Source organism: Equus caballus, chromosome 4 (assembly GCF_041296265.1).
Source record: "Equus caballus isolate H_3958 breed thoroughbred chromosome 4, TB-T2T, whole genome shotgun sequence".
Lineage (NCBI taxonomy): Eukaryota > Metazoa > Chordata > Mammalia > Perissodactyla > Equidae > Equus > Equus caballus.
The window spans coordinates 93217784-93233888 of record NC_091687.1 but is presented as its reverse complement, the minus strand read 5'-3'; the positions used below and the strand labels follow the sequence as shown (position 1 = coordinate 93233888).

The 16105-nt window shown below is 39.9% G+C and overlaps 1 protein-coding gene and 1 long non-coding RNA gene across 25 annotated transcripts in view; one reads left to right on the top strand and one right to left on the bottom strand.

The window, feature by feature from the left end:
• Positions 1–2064: 2064 nt before the first annotated feature.
• LOC106783102 (uncharacterized) lies at positions 2065–7527 on the top strand. The gene is made up of 3 exons (XR_001380633.3): positions 2065–2201; positions 5935–5987; positions 7442–7527. It is a non-coding gene; the product is annotated as an uncharacterized lncRNA (long non-coding RNA).
• A 689-nt stretch (positions 7528–8216) lies between these two features.
• Positions 8217–16105, bottom strand: part of CALD1 (caldesmon 1) — a 183232-nt gene continuing 175343 nt past the window's right edge. For 13 of the 24 annotated variants that reach the window (XM_014739289.3, XM_014739294.3, XM_070265842.1 and 10 more), the window contains 2 exons: positions 13055–13135; positions 8217–10538 (listed from right to left, as the gene is read on the bottom strand). In XM_014739289.3, the coding sequence (XP_014594775.1) occupies positions 10530–10538; positions 13055–13135 (90 nt within the window). In that variant the 3' untranslated portion in view covers positions 8217–10529. The remainder of the gene's footprint in view (positions 10539–13054; positions 13136–16105) is intronic. The other 11 variants (XM_014739293.3, XM_014739295.3, XM_070265843.1 and 8 more) reach the window with 1 other exon arrangement.

Below are 16105 nucleotides of genomic sequence, written 5' to 3'. Positions count from 1 at the left end.
ATAGAGAAGAATTATTTTAGTGTATAAAAAATACATAGGAGGGGCCAGCCCAGTGGCACAGTGGTTAAGTGTGCACATTCCGCTTCTCAGTGGCCTGGGGTTCCCTGCTTCGGATCCCAGGTGCGGACATGGCACCACTTGGCAAGCCATGCTGTGGTAGGCATCCCACATATAAAGCAGAGGAAGATGGGCACAGATGTTAGCTCAGGGCTGGTCTTCCTCAGCAAAAAGAGGAGGCTTGGCAGCAGATGTTAGTTCAGGGCTAACTTTCCTCAAAAAAAAAAAAAATAGGAATTCAGAAAACCTTTGAAAACCATAATCATTCTTGTATTAATTCAGCAAATATTTATTGAATGTCTACTACTTATCAGAGATTGCTCTTGGTGTTAGGCTATTGCAGAGACTAAAACAGACATTCCTCATGGAGGTTATGTACTATTGGAAGAAGAAATGATATCAGACCCAAAGTGAGTTCGCTCACCTGTCACGCAGCAAGCCAATCTCTGACACCAGGTGTAGTCGAAAAAAGTAGGAATTTTATTGCAAAGCACTGAGCAAGGGGAATGGGCAGCTCGAGCTGCAATCCCAAACTCCCTGAAAAGCTACAAGCAAGAGTTTTTATTCAGGGTTTTAGGTAGGGGAGGGGGAGCACGTGGCCTCGGGGGCTGAAGTTCTAAGAGTCCTCTGCGCAAGCGTGACCATCTGTTCTATGTGTTGCCCGCAGTGGAGTTTTTAGTCTTCGACGTCTGAAGTTTACAATCATTCTTGCTTCTCAGTGTTCCTGTAAGATGCTCAGTCAGGCAGAGGGCTGTCAACAAGTTCCTCTCTTATCAGGGATCCTCCTGCTGTTCTGTAAGGCAAACTCAGAAACTTTGGTTATTTTGTTTCCTATGTTAACCTTGTGGGTACAAGGCACAGTTTCACCCTAATCCAGGGAAATTTTAACTCCTTCATCCTCAGTTTCAGAAAGACAAACCAACAATAATAATAATAATAATAATAATAATAATAATAAACACTCAGGTGATGATACCTGCTATGGAGCGAGTTAAAGCAGGGAGAAAGAGAGAGCATAGGGGGTGCTCTGGGTGGTGGGCCTTGGAAGGGGCGGCTCTTTCGATGGGGTGTCCAGGGAAGCATCTCTGACCAGGAGGCGTTTGAGCAGAGACCTGAAGCAAGAAGGGGATGAGCCATGTGGATGTCTAGGGGAGGACCTTGCCAGGCAGGGGAAGCAGCAAGCACAAAGGTTCCAAGAGAAGCCCTGTTATGAATGTTAGTAGGTGGTACTGTTCAGCCAAAGCTTCGCTGGAGTCAGTATCGTTTGTAAGCAAAGAGATTTCATTAGGACTTGTTTCTTCCCCAAATAAATTTAAAATTGTTTTCTTAAGCACCTGCTTCTTTTTGACTATCTATCTATCTATCTACCTATTTTTACTCCCCTATGCCAGATAGTAGTATGTAGTGAAAATGAAATTCTTTGCATTTAAGTTAAAGTGGAAGTAAGGCCTGGAGTAAACTTCTACCAAGGCCTTTCTGTCAGTCTGAATTTTTGTTCCCCTTCCCTGTGATCCTATCAGAGAAGGTTACTGGACAGACTTCTTGTATCGCCAGCTTCTGCCTTTTGGGAAGGCAGCTTTATCTCTGCAGCAACTTGTCCTGCTCCAACTTTTTGGTGAATTTATTTGCTCCAAGTCTGCAGTATAAAAGGCAATGTAATAAAAGTAGAGTAAGAAAAGAGGAAAAGAAAAACCAAAACAGTACTCCAAAAGGCACAATTCCTAGAGCGGGAATCAGGAGGAAAGTTCACTTTAGCAACATGGCCAAATGTATGTTCTGTTAGGAATATAATTCATTTTGTGTAATTATATCATTTTGATTCGTTGAACAGAGACTTAAATGTATGTAACATAAAGTGATAGGACAACGAGTTATTTATGACATCACAGAAGTTAGTCTGGGGCTGTAGACGTCTTGTCACAGTTTGGCTCAGGAAGCCAGACTGGGTCCCTGGAGCCCTGGTGTCATCTGGGACCGTCGTGGCCTTCCTCAGCCTCTCTGGGTCTACATGTCCCAGTAGAGGCCAGACCTCTGGAACTGTTTCCAAGCTCCAGTCTTGAGATCTGCCCCGGCCAGTCCACTCTCCGAGACTCAGCTCAAGGGTTATCCCCAGAGTGAAGTCTTTCCTCGGCCCTCTGTGACTGGTAGAATTCGTTTGTTTCATTGGTTTGTATAATATGTCTAAATTTGGGGGCTGTGGTGAAGCATCCTTCTCCTGAACACTTGGAAATGAGGTGGTAAGAGTGCCCCCTGCCTGCTCAACAGATGAGGACCGGATAATCACCCCAGAGAGAAGGATTGGTTCCCAGGCTCAGTGTGATTCTCATGACAAAGAACATGAAATGGTCTTTTTTTTTCTCCAATAACTGCCACTGAGCTAGGCCATGGTAAAATGCCTTTCCCGTTGAGGACATGTTGGCCTGATTCCATAACTTTGCAGCAATTTTCAGCTACTAAAACAGTTCCATATTGGTATTTAAGATTTCATTCTGGGATTTGATATTAAGTACATTTTAAACTTCAATTTCAAACTCAATTCAGAGCCGCCCTCCTCCTCACCCCCAGGCGGCTCTGCGCTTGGGAAGTGGGAGGGAGATGGTATTTTGCTGTTTACTCGTCCCTTCTTCCTTCTAGGTGCCAGTTCCTTGTGTTAGGATGAGCAGGGGCTGGGGAAGCCAAGTTGCAGTCTACACGGTTGGTCTCAAGTGCTGTCTTTGATCTTTGTCTGTGGGCTTCATGAGGAGAGCCGTGGCTCCGACCTGGCCCCCTGACAAGGGACCCTCTTCAAGGCACGCTTCTGCGCAATAACAATCTCTTGTGACAGATTGTGGGGAATAGAAGTTAGGGATGTTGGCTCGAGAGCTGACTCCCTGGGGCCAAATATTCTGCCACATAATAGCCCTATGACCTTGAGCAAATTTTTTAACTTCTCTGCACTTCAACTTATTTACATGTAAAGTGGGGATAATACAATGGTACTTACCTTGTAGGGCTGTTGTGAGGATTGATGAGTGAAGAACATGTAAAGTAAGGGCCCAGTAAATATTCTATCATTATCATTTGACCAGCTCATCTCCAACTGGTGACACTGATAACCGTGTCCCTCTGATACTTGGGCATCTACCTGCCTTGCTATGCTGATCCCTGCACTATATGCACTCTATATAGACTATAGAGTGTCACCACTGACCCAGTGTCATCTTCACAGCCAGCTCTAGGACTGGTGGACATATATTAGATCTGTGTTCCATACCCTGGCACAGCACTGTCCTGCCTGGCCTGCTCTTTTTGATTCCCTTTTCTATGGGCTCAGCTAGCATAGAGACAAATTAGCCAACTCCTGGCTAGGCAGCCATCCAACAGAAAATAAAATGCCAGCCTCCCCTTCATTCAGACACCCATGGTCCTTATTAGTGACTCTCTTGGAAGCTCCCTCTCTTGGAAGCAGCACCTTAATCCACAGACTATAACATTCTGCTCACAGGAACCTAGGGTTCTCGTGAGGACAATTTCTCATTGCAAACTAACGCACTGGCATTCTGACTTTATACAGTATATTGAGTTTCTGAGCTTGGTTGATTTACTGGTGCAGCCACAAAAGAAGAAAATAGATCTCTTCTCTGGGTGCTGACCAAATCATTTTTCAGGCTGTAAAGCTTAATAGCAGACCTTGATCTGAGGCAAGTTAGTGCTACCTGATTATTCTAAGAAGTGCCTGGCTATTTTTCTCCCAGAAGTACCAGTCTTCTATTTCTTCACACAGCTCTCTCCTCTTTGCCTCTGTTATACTCCTTTACCCACCTCTGTCATAGCGTCAATTAACACTTTATTGCACTCAATCTATTCATTTCTTTCTCCTGCTATTTAGCTTCAAAGCCCCTTGAGGGCAGGGGCTGGGTCTTCAGCTGTCTTTGTACTTCTGGTGCCCCATGTCGACTGGCATTTGTAGGCCTTTAATAAAGACGTCTAACAAATTTGCTGAGTGTTTAGTATGTGAAAGGTACAGTGCTAAGAACCGTGAGCACGAGGAGGTGTAAGATCTGGTTGTCAATGAGGAGTTTGCTCTTGTAGGGCAGGCATGCCCATTTTGAGTTGGGGATTCTTCTGCTGTGCCTCTATAACACTTGATGTACATCTCTGTTTAGGATTCACCACACAGTAATGTCAACATCTAGTCTTCTCTAATAGTTTCTGAGCCTTTGGAGGGGGAGGTCTGACCTTCCCTTTGCATTCTGATTGCTGAGTCCGGTGCCTGATGTTCACAAGGCAGGCACTCACAATAAGTGTGTGAAATAACTAATAAGAATGAAGGTTTATACAAGTTGGTGTGCTGGGGTCATAGAGTAAGTTTTCTTAGATAAGGTGGGGCTCAAACTTGGTTTCAATGAACTTAGGGATGGAAAAAAATAATGCTGTTATATTAGATAACAGACAATGTGTAAGCACAGATCAGAATGTACATAGTATCTTCCAGAGAGATTTGGGTGAAAATATCCAGCAAGTAGAAATATAGGACTGGTGGTTACCAGGGATGTCAATTTTCAAGATATACTCTTGGGAAAATTGGAACCATATGGCATAGGGGAATGGTTTTCAAAGTATGGTCCGTGGGACCAGCAGTATTAGCATCATGTGAGAACTTGTTAGAAATGCAAATTCTCAGGCCCCACCCCAGACCTACTGAATCAGAAACGCTGGGGCAGGGCAATATGTGTTTTAAGAAGCCCTTCAGATGATCCTGATGCACCCCAGCATTTGAGAACCACTGGCATAGAAGGTTGAGAGTATGGATTCTGGAACAAGAATACTCAGCTGTGTGGTCATGGGTAGGTTACTTAACCTTTCTGGGCCTCAGGTTCCTTATAAAATGGAGATAGTAATGGTACCTACCTGCTAAGGTTGTTGTGAGGATTAAGACAGTTTATATATAAAATGTTAGGTCACAGGAGGTGATTTCATTGTATTGTTTCCACTGAGAATCTTTGAAGCACAAATTCTCATAGAGAGCCTAGAGTGAAAGAGACCTTGCTACTCAAAGTGTGATCTCCAAAGCAGCAGGAGCGACTGCAACATCAGCTGGGAGTCCTTCAGAAGTGCAGAATCTCAGGCCCCTCCCCATACCTACTGTATCAGAATCTGCATTTTACAAATAGGTATCGCTTTGAGTGGCAAAGAGGTGTTATACGACTCGACTCTAGACCCACCAAATGAGAATCTCCTGGGAGTGGAACCTACGTATTTCCATGATTTCCACCATTGATTCTGAGGTTCACTAGGGACTGAGGAACCCCGGGGAACGTAGGACAGCTGATTTCCATCACTTGAACAAAACTCAAGCACCTGTGTTACTAATGTTGGCAGGTACTAGGCGTACAAAAGACAGCATTTATTCTAAGAAAAGCAGGTTGGGATGGAAGAATGCCAAATAAGGTTGAAAACAAGCTAAGAAATTCATCTTGTGTTCTGTATGATTGTAGTTCTTTTGTATAATTTTTATATTAGTACATTAGGCAAGAGATCATTGAATGAAGTTTCTTTATCCAAGTGGAAATGACCAGTTGGGCCTTCTAAAACCTATTTTAATGAAAAATTTTTTGGAAATCATATTTCAAGATAGCAAAAGCCCTCATCACTTAAAGCATGCTTTTGGCAAAACCTCTGCTATTAAACTGTATTAGAGTAAAGAGGCCCACATTCTTTATGGAGCTGAGATGCAGGGCTGAGTTGATACAGGAATTATAAATCTGGGAACAAAAATGTTATAAAACAAATTAACCTCTGAGAACTCTAAAAATTCCGCTACACAAATTGACAGCAGCACATCTAGCAGAGTTTATAAACTCGGTTGCTCCTGAAGTCATCTTCTCTCTTATCCAGCCCCATTATGTGTGGAGCACTTGGTGTACTGCTGGGACACAAAGGAATATAAGGTAAATTTTTTTTTTGTCCTGGACTACCCAAGGTTGAAGTGTTCTCTTCTTTCCCTTAACACTGAATTATGTACTACATAATTCTTTGACGATTATCTACTAGAGTCGTGTGATATTTTCTCTCTTAAATTCTTGAATTGGTACTCAATATTTTGTAACTTCTCATGTCTTTATCATGTATCATTTATCTCCCCACTAGAATAATGTAGTTGGTTCCCCACACTGAAGGCAGGTGGCAATCTATGTGAAGACCAGATTACTTCAAGCTCTTACTTCACTCTTACTTCCAGGAGGCAGGCCTTTGGAGATCCAACCATAAACTGGAAGTAATTTGCTAAATCCTCATCCTTGACAGAAGGTTATGACTTTTTCCTCTGGCCCCATTGGGGTGCAAAGTCTCATTCAGCCTCTCAGCTGTCTCTTGTAAGAGATGAGCATACGTTCTGAAGCGGAAGTAGTCCTGGCATAAAGGCAAGAGAGAAAAGTAACATAGAACAGGTGCACATGACTAGGATGCTATTTAAATGGAAAAATGTCAGTAACTACATTACAGATGAAAAGACTAAATACACTAGTTAAAACTCAAAGAGGATCAGACGGGATTCAAACCCAAACCCAAACCATTTGATTTTCAGAGACACGGATCTAAAACTGAAGGATATACAAAGGTTGAAAGTAAAGGAGTGGAAAAAGTTATAGCATGCAAGTGCTAACCAAAAGAAAGCCACTGTAGCAATGTTAAGAATAGGAAAAATCAACTTGAAGGCAAAAATCCTTGCTACAAATCGTCACTTCATAATGATAAAATATTTACTTCGCTAAAAAGATATAATCATTCTAGATTTCCATGTGCACCTAAAACATGACCTTAAACTACAGAAAGCAAAACTAACAGAATTGCAAGGAGAAATGGACAAACCCATAGTCATAGGGGGAGACTTTCACAGTTCTCTCTCAGGAATAGAACAAAGGGACACAAAAATCGGTGAGGATATAGAATGTTTGGACAACATGATTACTACACTTGACACAAATAGACATAGCACTCGAATAGAAACCTTTTAGGTCATCTCCTTACTCCTTTGGAAGAACACGTATTTAGGGTCGTAAGATGTTTTTTACTTATCCATTCCTTTATTTGGAGCACACCTGCACACAACGGTAGGAAAAAGCCTACAATACAGACCTGTTTCTGTCTCACTCAAGAGACTCTTACTTCTTTGAGCTCATACCCTGAATATGCACCTTGTAAAAATAATTTTCATCCATCCCTACTCCCTTCAGTTTAGTACTAGATTGTATTATTTTCGTTGCTTAATTTTGTGAATTGACTTTGATGACAACTGTCTTATTGTCTAAACTTATTGTCCTTCTTGTTAGGATGTAGAAGTTAAAAGTAGTAATAATTTTTTAAGTTACATCAACTTAGTTAATTCTGTCAATCTCATGGGCAGGATTTAGGGGACTGTTCAGGAGCTCTGGACTCACAATTTTAAACCTTTTTGAGAAGAACCTCAGATTTCAGACCGAATAGTGCTACATAAATATGCAAAATTACCGCAAAAACCATCTTTGGATTTCAATGTAATTGCCAGTGCCTTGCAAATAGTAAGTATTCTGCAAAATGAATGGTGCATATTAAATGGGTATTTCTACCACAAAAAACAATATCTTTGGGAAAACAGTACTGCTATCTTAGGAGCAAGAGGGGTAGTGTGTAACAACACTAGGAATGAGAGGGAGGATGGAGGAACACTTGATAATTTTTTTCTTTTGGTGAGGAAGATTTGCTCTGAGCTAACATCTGTGCCAACCTTCCTCTATTTTGTATGTGTGTCACCGCCACAGCGTAGCTTGATGAGTGGCATAGATCTGTGCCCAAGATCCAAACCCATGGACCCAGGCCACTGAAGTGGAGCATGCTGGACTTATCCATGACGCCACAAGGCCGGCCTGATAATTTTTTTTTTTGAAGAATTTTTTTAATCCCTCTTTTTAGCCTTTTCTATACATTTTTGGTCAGCTGTCCATACCAGAGCAATTTTCAATATTTTGTTAGAGAACTGCCTGTAATAAGAAGTATTTAAAAAATATGAAATGGCTTTTCTTCTTTAAAGAGTGAAACCAAGACTCAATCTGATATAAACATCTTGCTATGCCATCATCTTTATTACAACAGATATAACTCTTGTAATCAATATAGTACAAAAAATCAGTGAGGCAAAGGCATTTGGAGGAATTCCATTTATTGTGGATGCATTTTCACAATATATATTTATTGCAGCGATCAATTATCAGTGAAAAATATCAAGTGTTTATAAAATTTTTAGGAATGGCAGATTCACAGAACATGCTAGTCACCTTGCAGTTTTACCTCTTAAAGATAAGAAAGAAAATTGTAATCAAACAAGTAAACAAGGAATTTATTTTTCAAAAGATTAAATCCAAACTGAACAAAATTCTACCCTAAAACTTATTCCATCCAAATATTGGAATAAAAGCCAGGATTGATATATTCTCTTAACTTTAGACTTTCTAGAAAAAATATATAATAGTGATCAGGAGAAGCTCTTATTCAAAAGCACAACAAAGCAATGTTACCTCGCCATAGGCCTTAATTCAAACTTCGATCCATTTCACTTCAATGATGTGAGTCGATGTGAAATGGGGCACTGCATATGAATTCTAGTTCACCTTATCATAGACTCATGTCTGCTCTGTCATGGGTGGATGACTTGTGCAATCTTGGCGGCTTTCCTTCCTTTGGCCCAAGTGTGCTAAAAGCTAGAGAATTCAACTACTCTTTACTGATTTATGAGGAAAATAGACTTTGGAAGGCAGTGGTCACTCCTCAGGCCAGCCCTGCCCTGACTAGCTCTTCCAGGGGAATACTGTAGATTAGAAAATAGTCATTTAGAAGGCTCTCTCATTGTGGTAGGAATTGAGAGTAAGACAATTTTGGTTAAGTCAAATGAGGTATAAGTTTATATAACTACACTCTATGTATATCTCTATGCTAGAACACATTGCCAAGACACTGGAACACTCTTATCATCTATTGTGAAGAATAGATGAACACTTAGAAGCTAAAATAAGATCTGGTATTTGGCTTGTGTGTGTAAAAATGAGGAGTCGATAAAGACTCTCGGCGGAAAAAGTAAAACTAGTAAAAGTTACATATATTTTTTGAAAGTTCAACACATTATCAACTTATGACAAGTATCAATGACTAATGAAAGTACAAAAGTTTAATTTAAAAAATGTTTCAGTATATCAAAGAGGGAAGTATTGTCATGACTCCTAGATACTGGATTTTGCACACTTTTCTCTGCTTCCAGACATTAGCCAAAGTTGGTCTTTGTATACCCATACATGGAATTCCAATCTGTACAGTCTTGTCACTAAAATTCTTGTCTTTAAATTTTAGAGAAGGAAAAGATCTCGGATATCATCTAAGCCAGCCTACTGTGAACTTGATTGTTAAGAATAAAGTTTTGAGCAAGCTTTCGGTTTGACCCAGATAGACGGTAGATTTAGTAAAATTCATGCTGGACTTCAAGATTGCCTTTAATTATAAACTAAATACTATGTTTTATAGAAAATGTCAACTCATTTTGACGCAACTAATCTCTCTTTTTTCTTACAGGTTATCTATCGGGCATTGGAAACATATCGATACCTATTCTGCCATGTCTCTATTGGCAAATATGAAATATTAATATAATATTGTGATCTTTAATTTTTAAAAAGCTGTGATATTGGCTAGTTACAACGTCATATTGCTAAATATAATAGTCTAGCACATAAAAAAGCTTTCTACCATTCGTGTGTTTGTATACGTGTATGCACATACATACATGATCAGGTCATCTAAAATGTGGTTCACTATCACTACCAAAGAAATCCACAAAGCAACCAACCTAAAGAACGCACTACCACTGTCAGCTAACATCATAATCCAATTTAGATATTCATCAGCATGAAAAAAGTAATACCTTAACAGTACATATTTTTTTTTTAAGACAATCATTATTGCAGTATCTCATCTGAAATGGATTACTTTCAGAAAGTGTTACAATTGCCTACGAAGATAGTTTCTTCCATGCTTTATTCTAAAGTGCAGAAACAACATGACTTCTGTATTTAAAAAAACCCACGATGGTTTGTTTTTCTGGATACTGCACACACTCCTCAGGCAATTTTCAACTTGAATCTCCTTTTGTTGACTTCCGATATGGCTGGTATCACCGTTCAGACACAGAGTTTTGATGATCAGTAGAAAAGTCTCTATTTCACAGCATGGGTTTCTTTAGAAACAGGCTCCTGTGCAAAGGCAGTACTTTTACCATGAACATCTCTAGACTGTGATTATTAAATATAGTGATAATATACATAGGTTTACTGGGATAATGAAAAATAAAACAAAAGGAAATGAACTCAATTTAGTAAATCAACATAAATATAAAACAGAGCAAATTAGCCCCCTTCGGTGAGCTGGTCTAGCATCTTGAGCGGCTCCTTTGGATTCTTTCTTGAACCATCTCAAACCTGCTAAGAGAAGAGAGCTTTAAATTGGCAGCCCACAGTGTTTCAGGCAGACACTTTGTGTCAGAAGAAACAAAAAGGAATTATAATATGGCAGGAATAAATATTTACGAAAGGGAAGATTATTATTGGCATTCTGTTCAAATACGCTCCTCTTCTTTCAGTCTACGTTTTCTTCTGTTGATTTTTTCACTTTTCTATTTCTTTCTTTCTCCTTTATGTTCCCCTTTCCCTATCTTGGGCTTCAGCCTTGCTCATTGCATTCAGAGTCAAGAAGATTTTTTTTTTATCTCCACTATAAGAGCCAGGAATCTATAATGTGCATTCCAGAACGGGCATACGTGACTTGAAGGGCTCAGTCTTGGCCGTCAAGTCACCATGGCGAAGTGGCGGATGTTTATGTTTAGTTTTCTCCCATTTTTTGTTTCCTCCCTCCTATTCTTACCCCACTTCCCTTGAAACTTATCTGACCCATAGTTTTATTCCTATACCATTATTTTTCCTTAGCTAGCTGCTAAAAATCCTTGCTGAGGTATTCATGGAAGTTAAAGTGTTGTGAATTGGTATTTTCAAATGCGTTGTGTATTTTCATTTCAAAGGAATGACTGCGTGCACAGTGAGTTTGACATTTTGGAGCAAAGGAGCTACCTCCTCCGCTGCCTCATAAACTCAGCGCTGGGCCTGGTGGCTATATTATTATTACTGTAGGAAAAGTTCCATGGCACAGACCAAGGAGGAGGGGTGGTGGTATGAAGCCTCACCCTGTCACCTTTCCACCTAGCACCACCATGTTGCACAGTTCCAGGGAGTACCACTCATGCTGTCTTGTGAGTAGTGTTCTCTTGAGTCCTCCCATTAGAGACTGTATCTTTACTCCACTTCCCGGAACCCTGACTCAGAGGAATGTTATCCAGAGGGACTCCATTATACCTGTGATGATGGACTATGGACAGCTGACATCCCCTACTCAGAAAGAAGACCATATAAACATTTGGACTGTCATATCTGAAAGGTCAGAGACTTATGCTAGAAGGCTATAATAGCTTAGGCCAACAAAAGTTCATTCTTCATTTAAAAAAAAAACCTAAAAATAATACCTTTATCCTCTTCCACCAGGAGAAAATTGTATAAGGGACTTTAAAACTATATTTTCTGCTGAATATACAATCCTTGAAAGCAGCATGTATAATGGTTAGGAATGCAGGTTCAGATCAGACTGCCTGAGTTTCAGTCCAGGCTTTGCTATTTATTTGCTGTGTGGCTTTGGGAAAGTTACTTAACCTCTCTGTGTCTCATTTTCCTTAACTTTAAATGGGGATAATAATACTTCACATGGTAGTTGGAAGGTCAAATGAAATAATGTAGGTTAAGAAGGTAGACCAGTACTTTGCATATAGTGGACGCTAACTAAGTGTTGTTTGTAGTGATGATAGTTATTACTAGGTACTTTTAATATTACCAATGACTTAGAAAACTGAACTTATTTAAAAGTCATTTTAAGTAGAGAGGCTGGGCTAATGGATTTTCTTGGAATGTAAGAGTGATCAAGAACTCATAGAGAAGATGGAGTAACACATTTAGGCAGCTGCACGAGACGTGAGAGCATGTAGAAAGTTGGAAAATAATGCTCTCACTTCAGTGGGTGTTCTCCAGTCACCTTTGAGGTGTTCTTCAGTCCTGAGTTTGCTTAAAAAGTGATTCTGTCGCTAGAGTTCTAAGTGGACTCATAAGCAGACTGTTCTAATCTCACTTATTGTTGGTTTCTGATTTCTCCCTTTTCAGTTTTCCATCTATTAATGAGTCTTTTCCTTTAAGAGAAGACTGGGATTATTACTTGAAATGGGGAAGGGCTACAATTAGGAGTTGAATTAGCTCCTTATACAACAAGGGGTCCTATTTTTAGGCTGAGGTTCATCTAGATACTGTCCAGAGCTCCCTTTATGAAGAATGAACATACTCTTTGAGCAGAAGACCAAAAAAAGACAAATCCAAGCATTCTTAGTCATGAGTTTTCATAGGGTAGCAAAATTTGCCTAACCTTGGAATATTATTTTAATATTTTGCCATAGCAACCTTAAATCCCAGGGCGCTGGCAATGTAACCCCTTAGAATGGTTCCAGAAAGCAGCTTTGAAACCACTCAGAAAGACAGATGTTTCTCCCTAGGTGATCTTCCAATGGCGATGACTCCAAGTCTGGACTTTGTAAGGAAATGTAGACTATGGTTATACCATCCAGCCTTCTGCTGTCAACACTCCTACCACTATGGCGTTCCCAGAATGTCTTCCTGGGCACTACTCCATAGGTTTGGAGAATTTATGTTGTATGACTGACAAACCTGCAATGCTAAAAGGCCCCATGAACTTTGCCTTTCACTGTACAATATACAGGTCTTTAGAAACTGATGGTTACCCAGGCAAAGATCTGTGGACCAGTGATATTTCTCATTTGACCCTGGGACATCATACTGCAGGATACAGCAGGAAAAGAACCCATGAAAAACAAATCTTCCAAGTAGATTACCTTAGTGGGGGAAGTGACCTTATCCACAGATTGCTTTTCCCAGAGGTTCCGCTTGCCAGATACGTCTCCTGGCCTCAAATCCTAGTGAAGAGAAAGCAGAAAAAAATTGATAGGCGGCCATTTATATTTTCTGGCCAGATCTAAATAAATCACCATATCTATTGTTTCTTTGTTTGAATCAGTTTCTTGTTTAATATGCTTTATCCTAATGATCCGAAACGGATGGCATCCAAAGGATCATTGGCTGTTGTTTTTTTATGTAGAACTTGACCTGTGTTATGATATGAGAATGGGCTGGAAATATGCAGCGTTTAGGTCCTGTCCTCTCACTAAGGACTTACTGGTCCTTATTGGTCAGTAAACTTGGAATATAAGCATATTTAAAATAATGTAGCCTATTTTTAACTTTTTATGCTCTTAGAAGTGACTAGAGCATAGGTTCGTTATAAAGAATTCCTTTGGAGTCGGGTAAGGATTTCACCCTTTGCAGATGAACTTTCTTTTGGTGCCCTGCTGTGTCCCTTCGCCCTTACGACTTTAGTGCCTGCCAGCCTAACTTCCAACCACCAACACCGCATTTCTTGCCCGAGAACTTTCCCTGGCTATAGATGCCCCCGTTTGCCCACCCAGGAGGCGGCTGGAATTTCAGAGAGTTAACATGCCCAGGAGCAGTCCTCAACCACTCACTGATGAGCTTTGGTGCAAGAATATTTCTCAGGCTCACTCATGCCTCTGGTAGGAGATCTATGAGGCATGGCTTCATGGTGGCTTCCAGGGTTTTCCCAGTTGGATTAAGTTTTAATAGCCCACGTGGTTTCTTGCTTAATAACATTCTTTATTGGCTGTCTTCTTTCCCCCATCTCACTTCCTGCAGCGTTTTCTTCACCGCCAAAGTACACGACTTGTACTAGAATCACTATCTTAGGGTCCACTTCTGGGCAGCCCAAACTAAGACACTTTTCTAATTGCACTTTCCTAGGACTAAAATCGTTGTGTGTTTCCTGGGGAGCAAGTGGATAATTCAGAAGTGTATCAGTAAAACCTAGCCCCACAAAAATAAACATGGACCACAAATTGTACCCATAAGAGAAACTGACAGTTGATGACATATGTGAGAACATGAGGAAATCTTGGGAAGAAAACACTAAAATATGATCGATAACAGTTATATAGATTTGATTCTTTATTTATTACCTCATAATTAATTTAGTTTGGATAAGAATCCAAATTTCTGTTTCCATTTACTTTTCTTCCAGTATTTGCGTATATTAGTACTTGGCAAAAGGTAGTCTGTAGAAAATAAATGTGTTTTACTGAAATAGTAATGTTTATTTTGGCACACCCCTTTCTCATTAGGAAGGCAAAATTAGTAGTAATTGCATTTATCCGTGGACACCACTCTAAATGGACATATTTTTGATAGATAGTATTGAGATTTCAACACTGAAAATGCACTGGTTAAATGGTCCCATGTGAAGCATTTCAGATTTGCCTTAATCTTGCTGATTTTCTGGATTTCCAATGTGGCATGAATTCCTGATATTCTATTAGAGAGCTACACCTATTTAACTTGGAACCAGTAAGCAACAAATCAGATTGTTTTTAAAGAATTCCACTACATTCGCCAATGTTGGTTGAAGCTGCCAAACTGTCTGGAAGACTGTTTTAAAATGTTGGAAACTATAATTAGGAACATGCTAATGGAAGCTCGGGTAAGTGGCTATTATTACTTTATTTATTTGATTCATAGAAGACAAATATTTTTCTTTCACATGAATTTTCTTCTGCCGAAGAAAATGGATTGTATCTCCCTTGAAACCTGCCCATGAATCTTTCGAGATCACTTAAAGAATATAAAGAGTCTATTTGAAGAAAATATTAACTTCTAAGTGGCAAGCTGGAATTTTAAATCAAAGGGGAAATAGAAATAAAATTACCTGACCAGACTACATTTTAGAGAAAGACCCACTCCTGAAGAAATGGGAGAAATGAAGGCCGGAGAAGCACGTTTCCCATCAACCAGAGATCAAAGAATGAAGAAGAGAATGCAGCTGAGAAAGACATTGTTGGTTTTTGTTTTTAAACAAAAAGAGAGATAAATTAGCATTTTAATTGCTGTATATAACATGTAGCTTAGACAAGAACAGACAAACCAGCTAAAACAGACATACAGAACTGAATTCCAGCTACAAAGTTACACTGAAATCCTGTAAATTCTACCCACAAATAGCAATAGATGTCCCAGTAAGGAATCAGGTATAGATCAATGTTTATTTTTAAATAAGTCAATTTTCAGGGACCCCAAATAATATTGATTTGACAAACTGTTTTGAGCACTTCTAATTCTTAGCATATATGAAAATTATATAACTTGGTATAGGATGGCTTTTCTCTTCAGTGAATTTTAGAACAACGCTAATCCCAAAGGAAAGACTCATTTCCTTCTTGAGGTTTCACTGGGTGAGGACCATTTTGGTGAAGGAATTTTCGTCTGATTTTTCCTTAATGGCCACATGCCACACATCTGCAAACACAAACCTAGGCTCTCCTCTCCAACCATATATGCCAAAGAATATAAACAAGGGACTGAGAATAAACCACCTCTGGTCCAAAATTAGAAAGCACCTTTGGGGCTTCCTATTTGCTGTCATCTTTATGTAATCCTCTGACATCCTGGGCTCAGAGTCAGACTGACCAGAGTCCCACAGGTGTCAAACTCAGATGCTGGCCAGGCTGGAAACACAAATGCCTGAAGAGGCTTGGTGTAAGAAAATAAGGAAAAGAGGGAATCAATAAATTCAAGAGTACATGCCTCCACACCTCAAAAATGTGTTCAGATTATAATTTAAGAAAGGAAAATAAAGCACAATGGTGTGGGTCAAACTACACAGATCTTAGCTGCAGGCCACCAGTGTGAGACCCCCTGAAGAAGACCTGGACAAGATCCTTGCTCAACCTGTCTTTCTAAGCTTGCTTCCCAGACTTGACCTCTGCCAGCCAAGTTTTATGCAGCTGCAGGATCTTTCCAGTTCTTTCCACAGTTTGGAAATT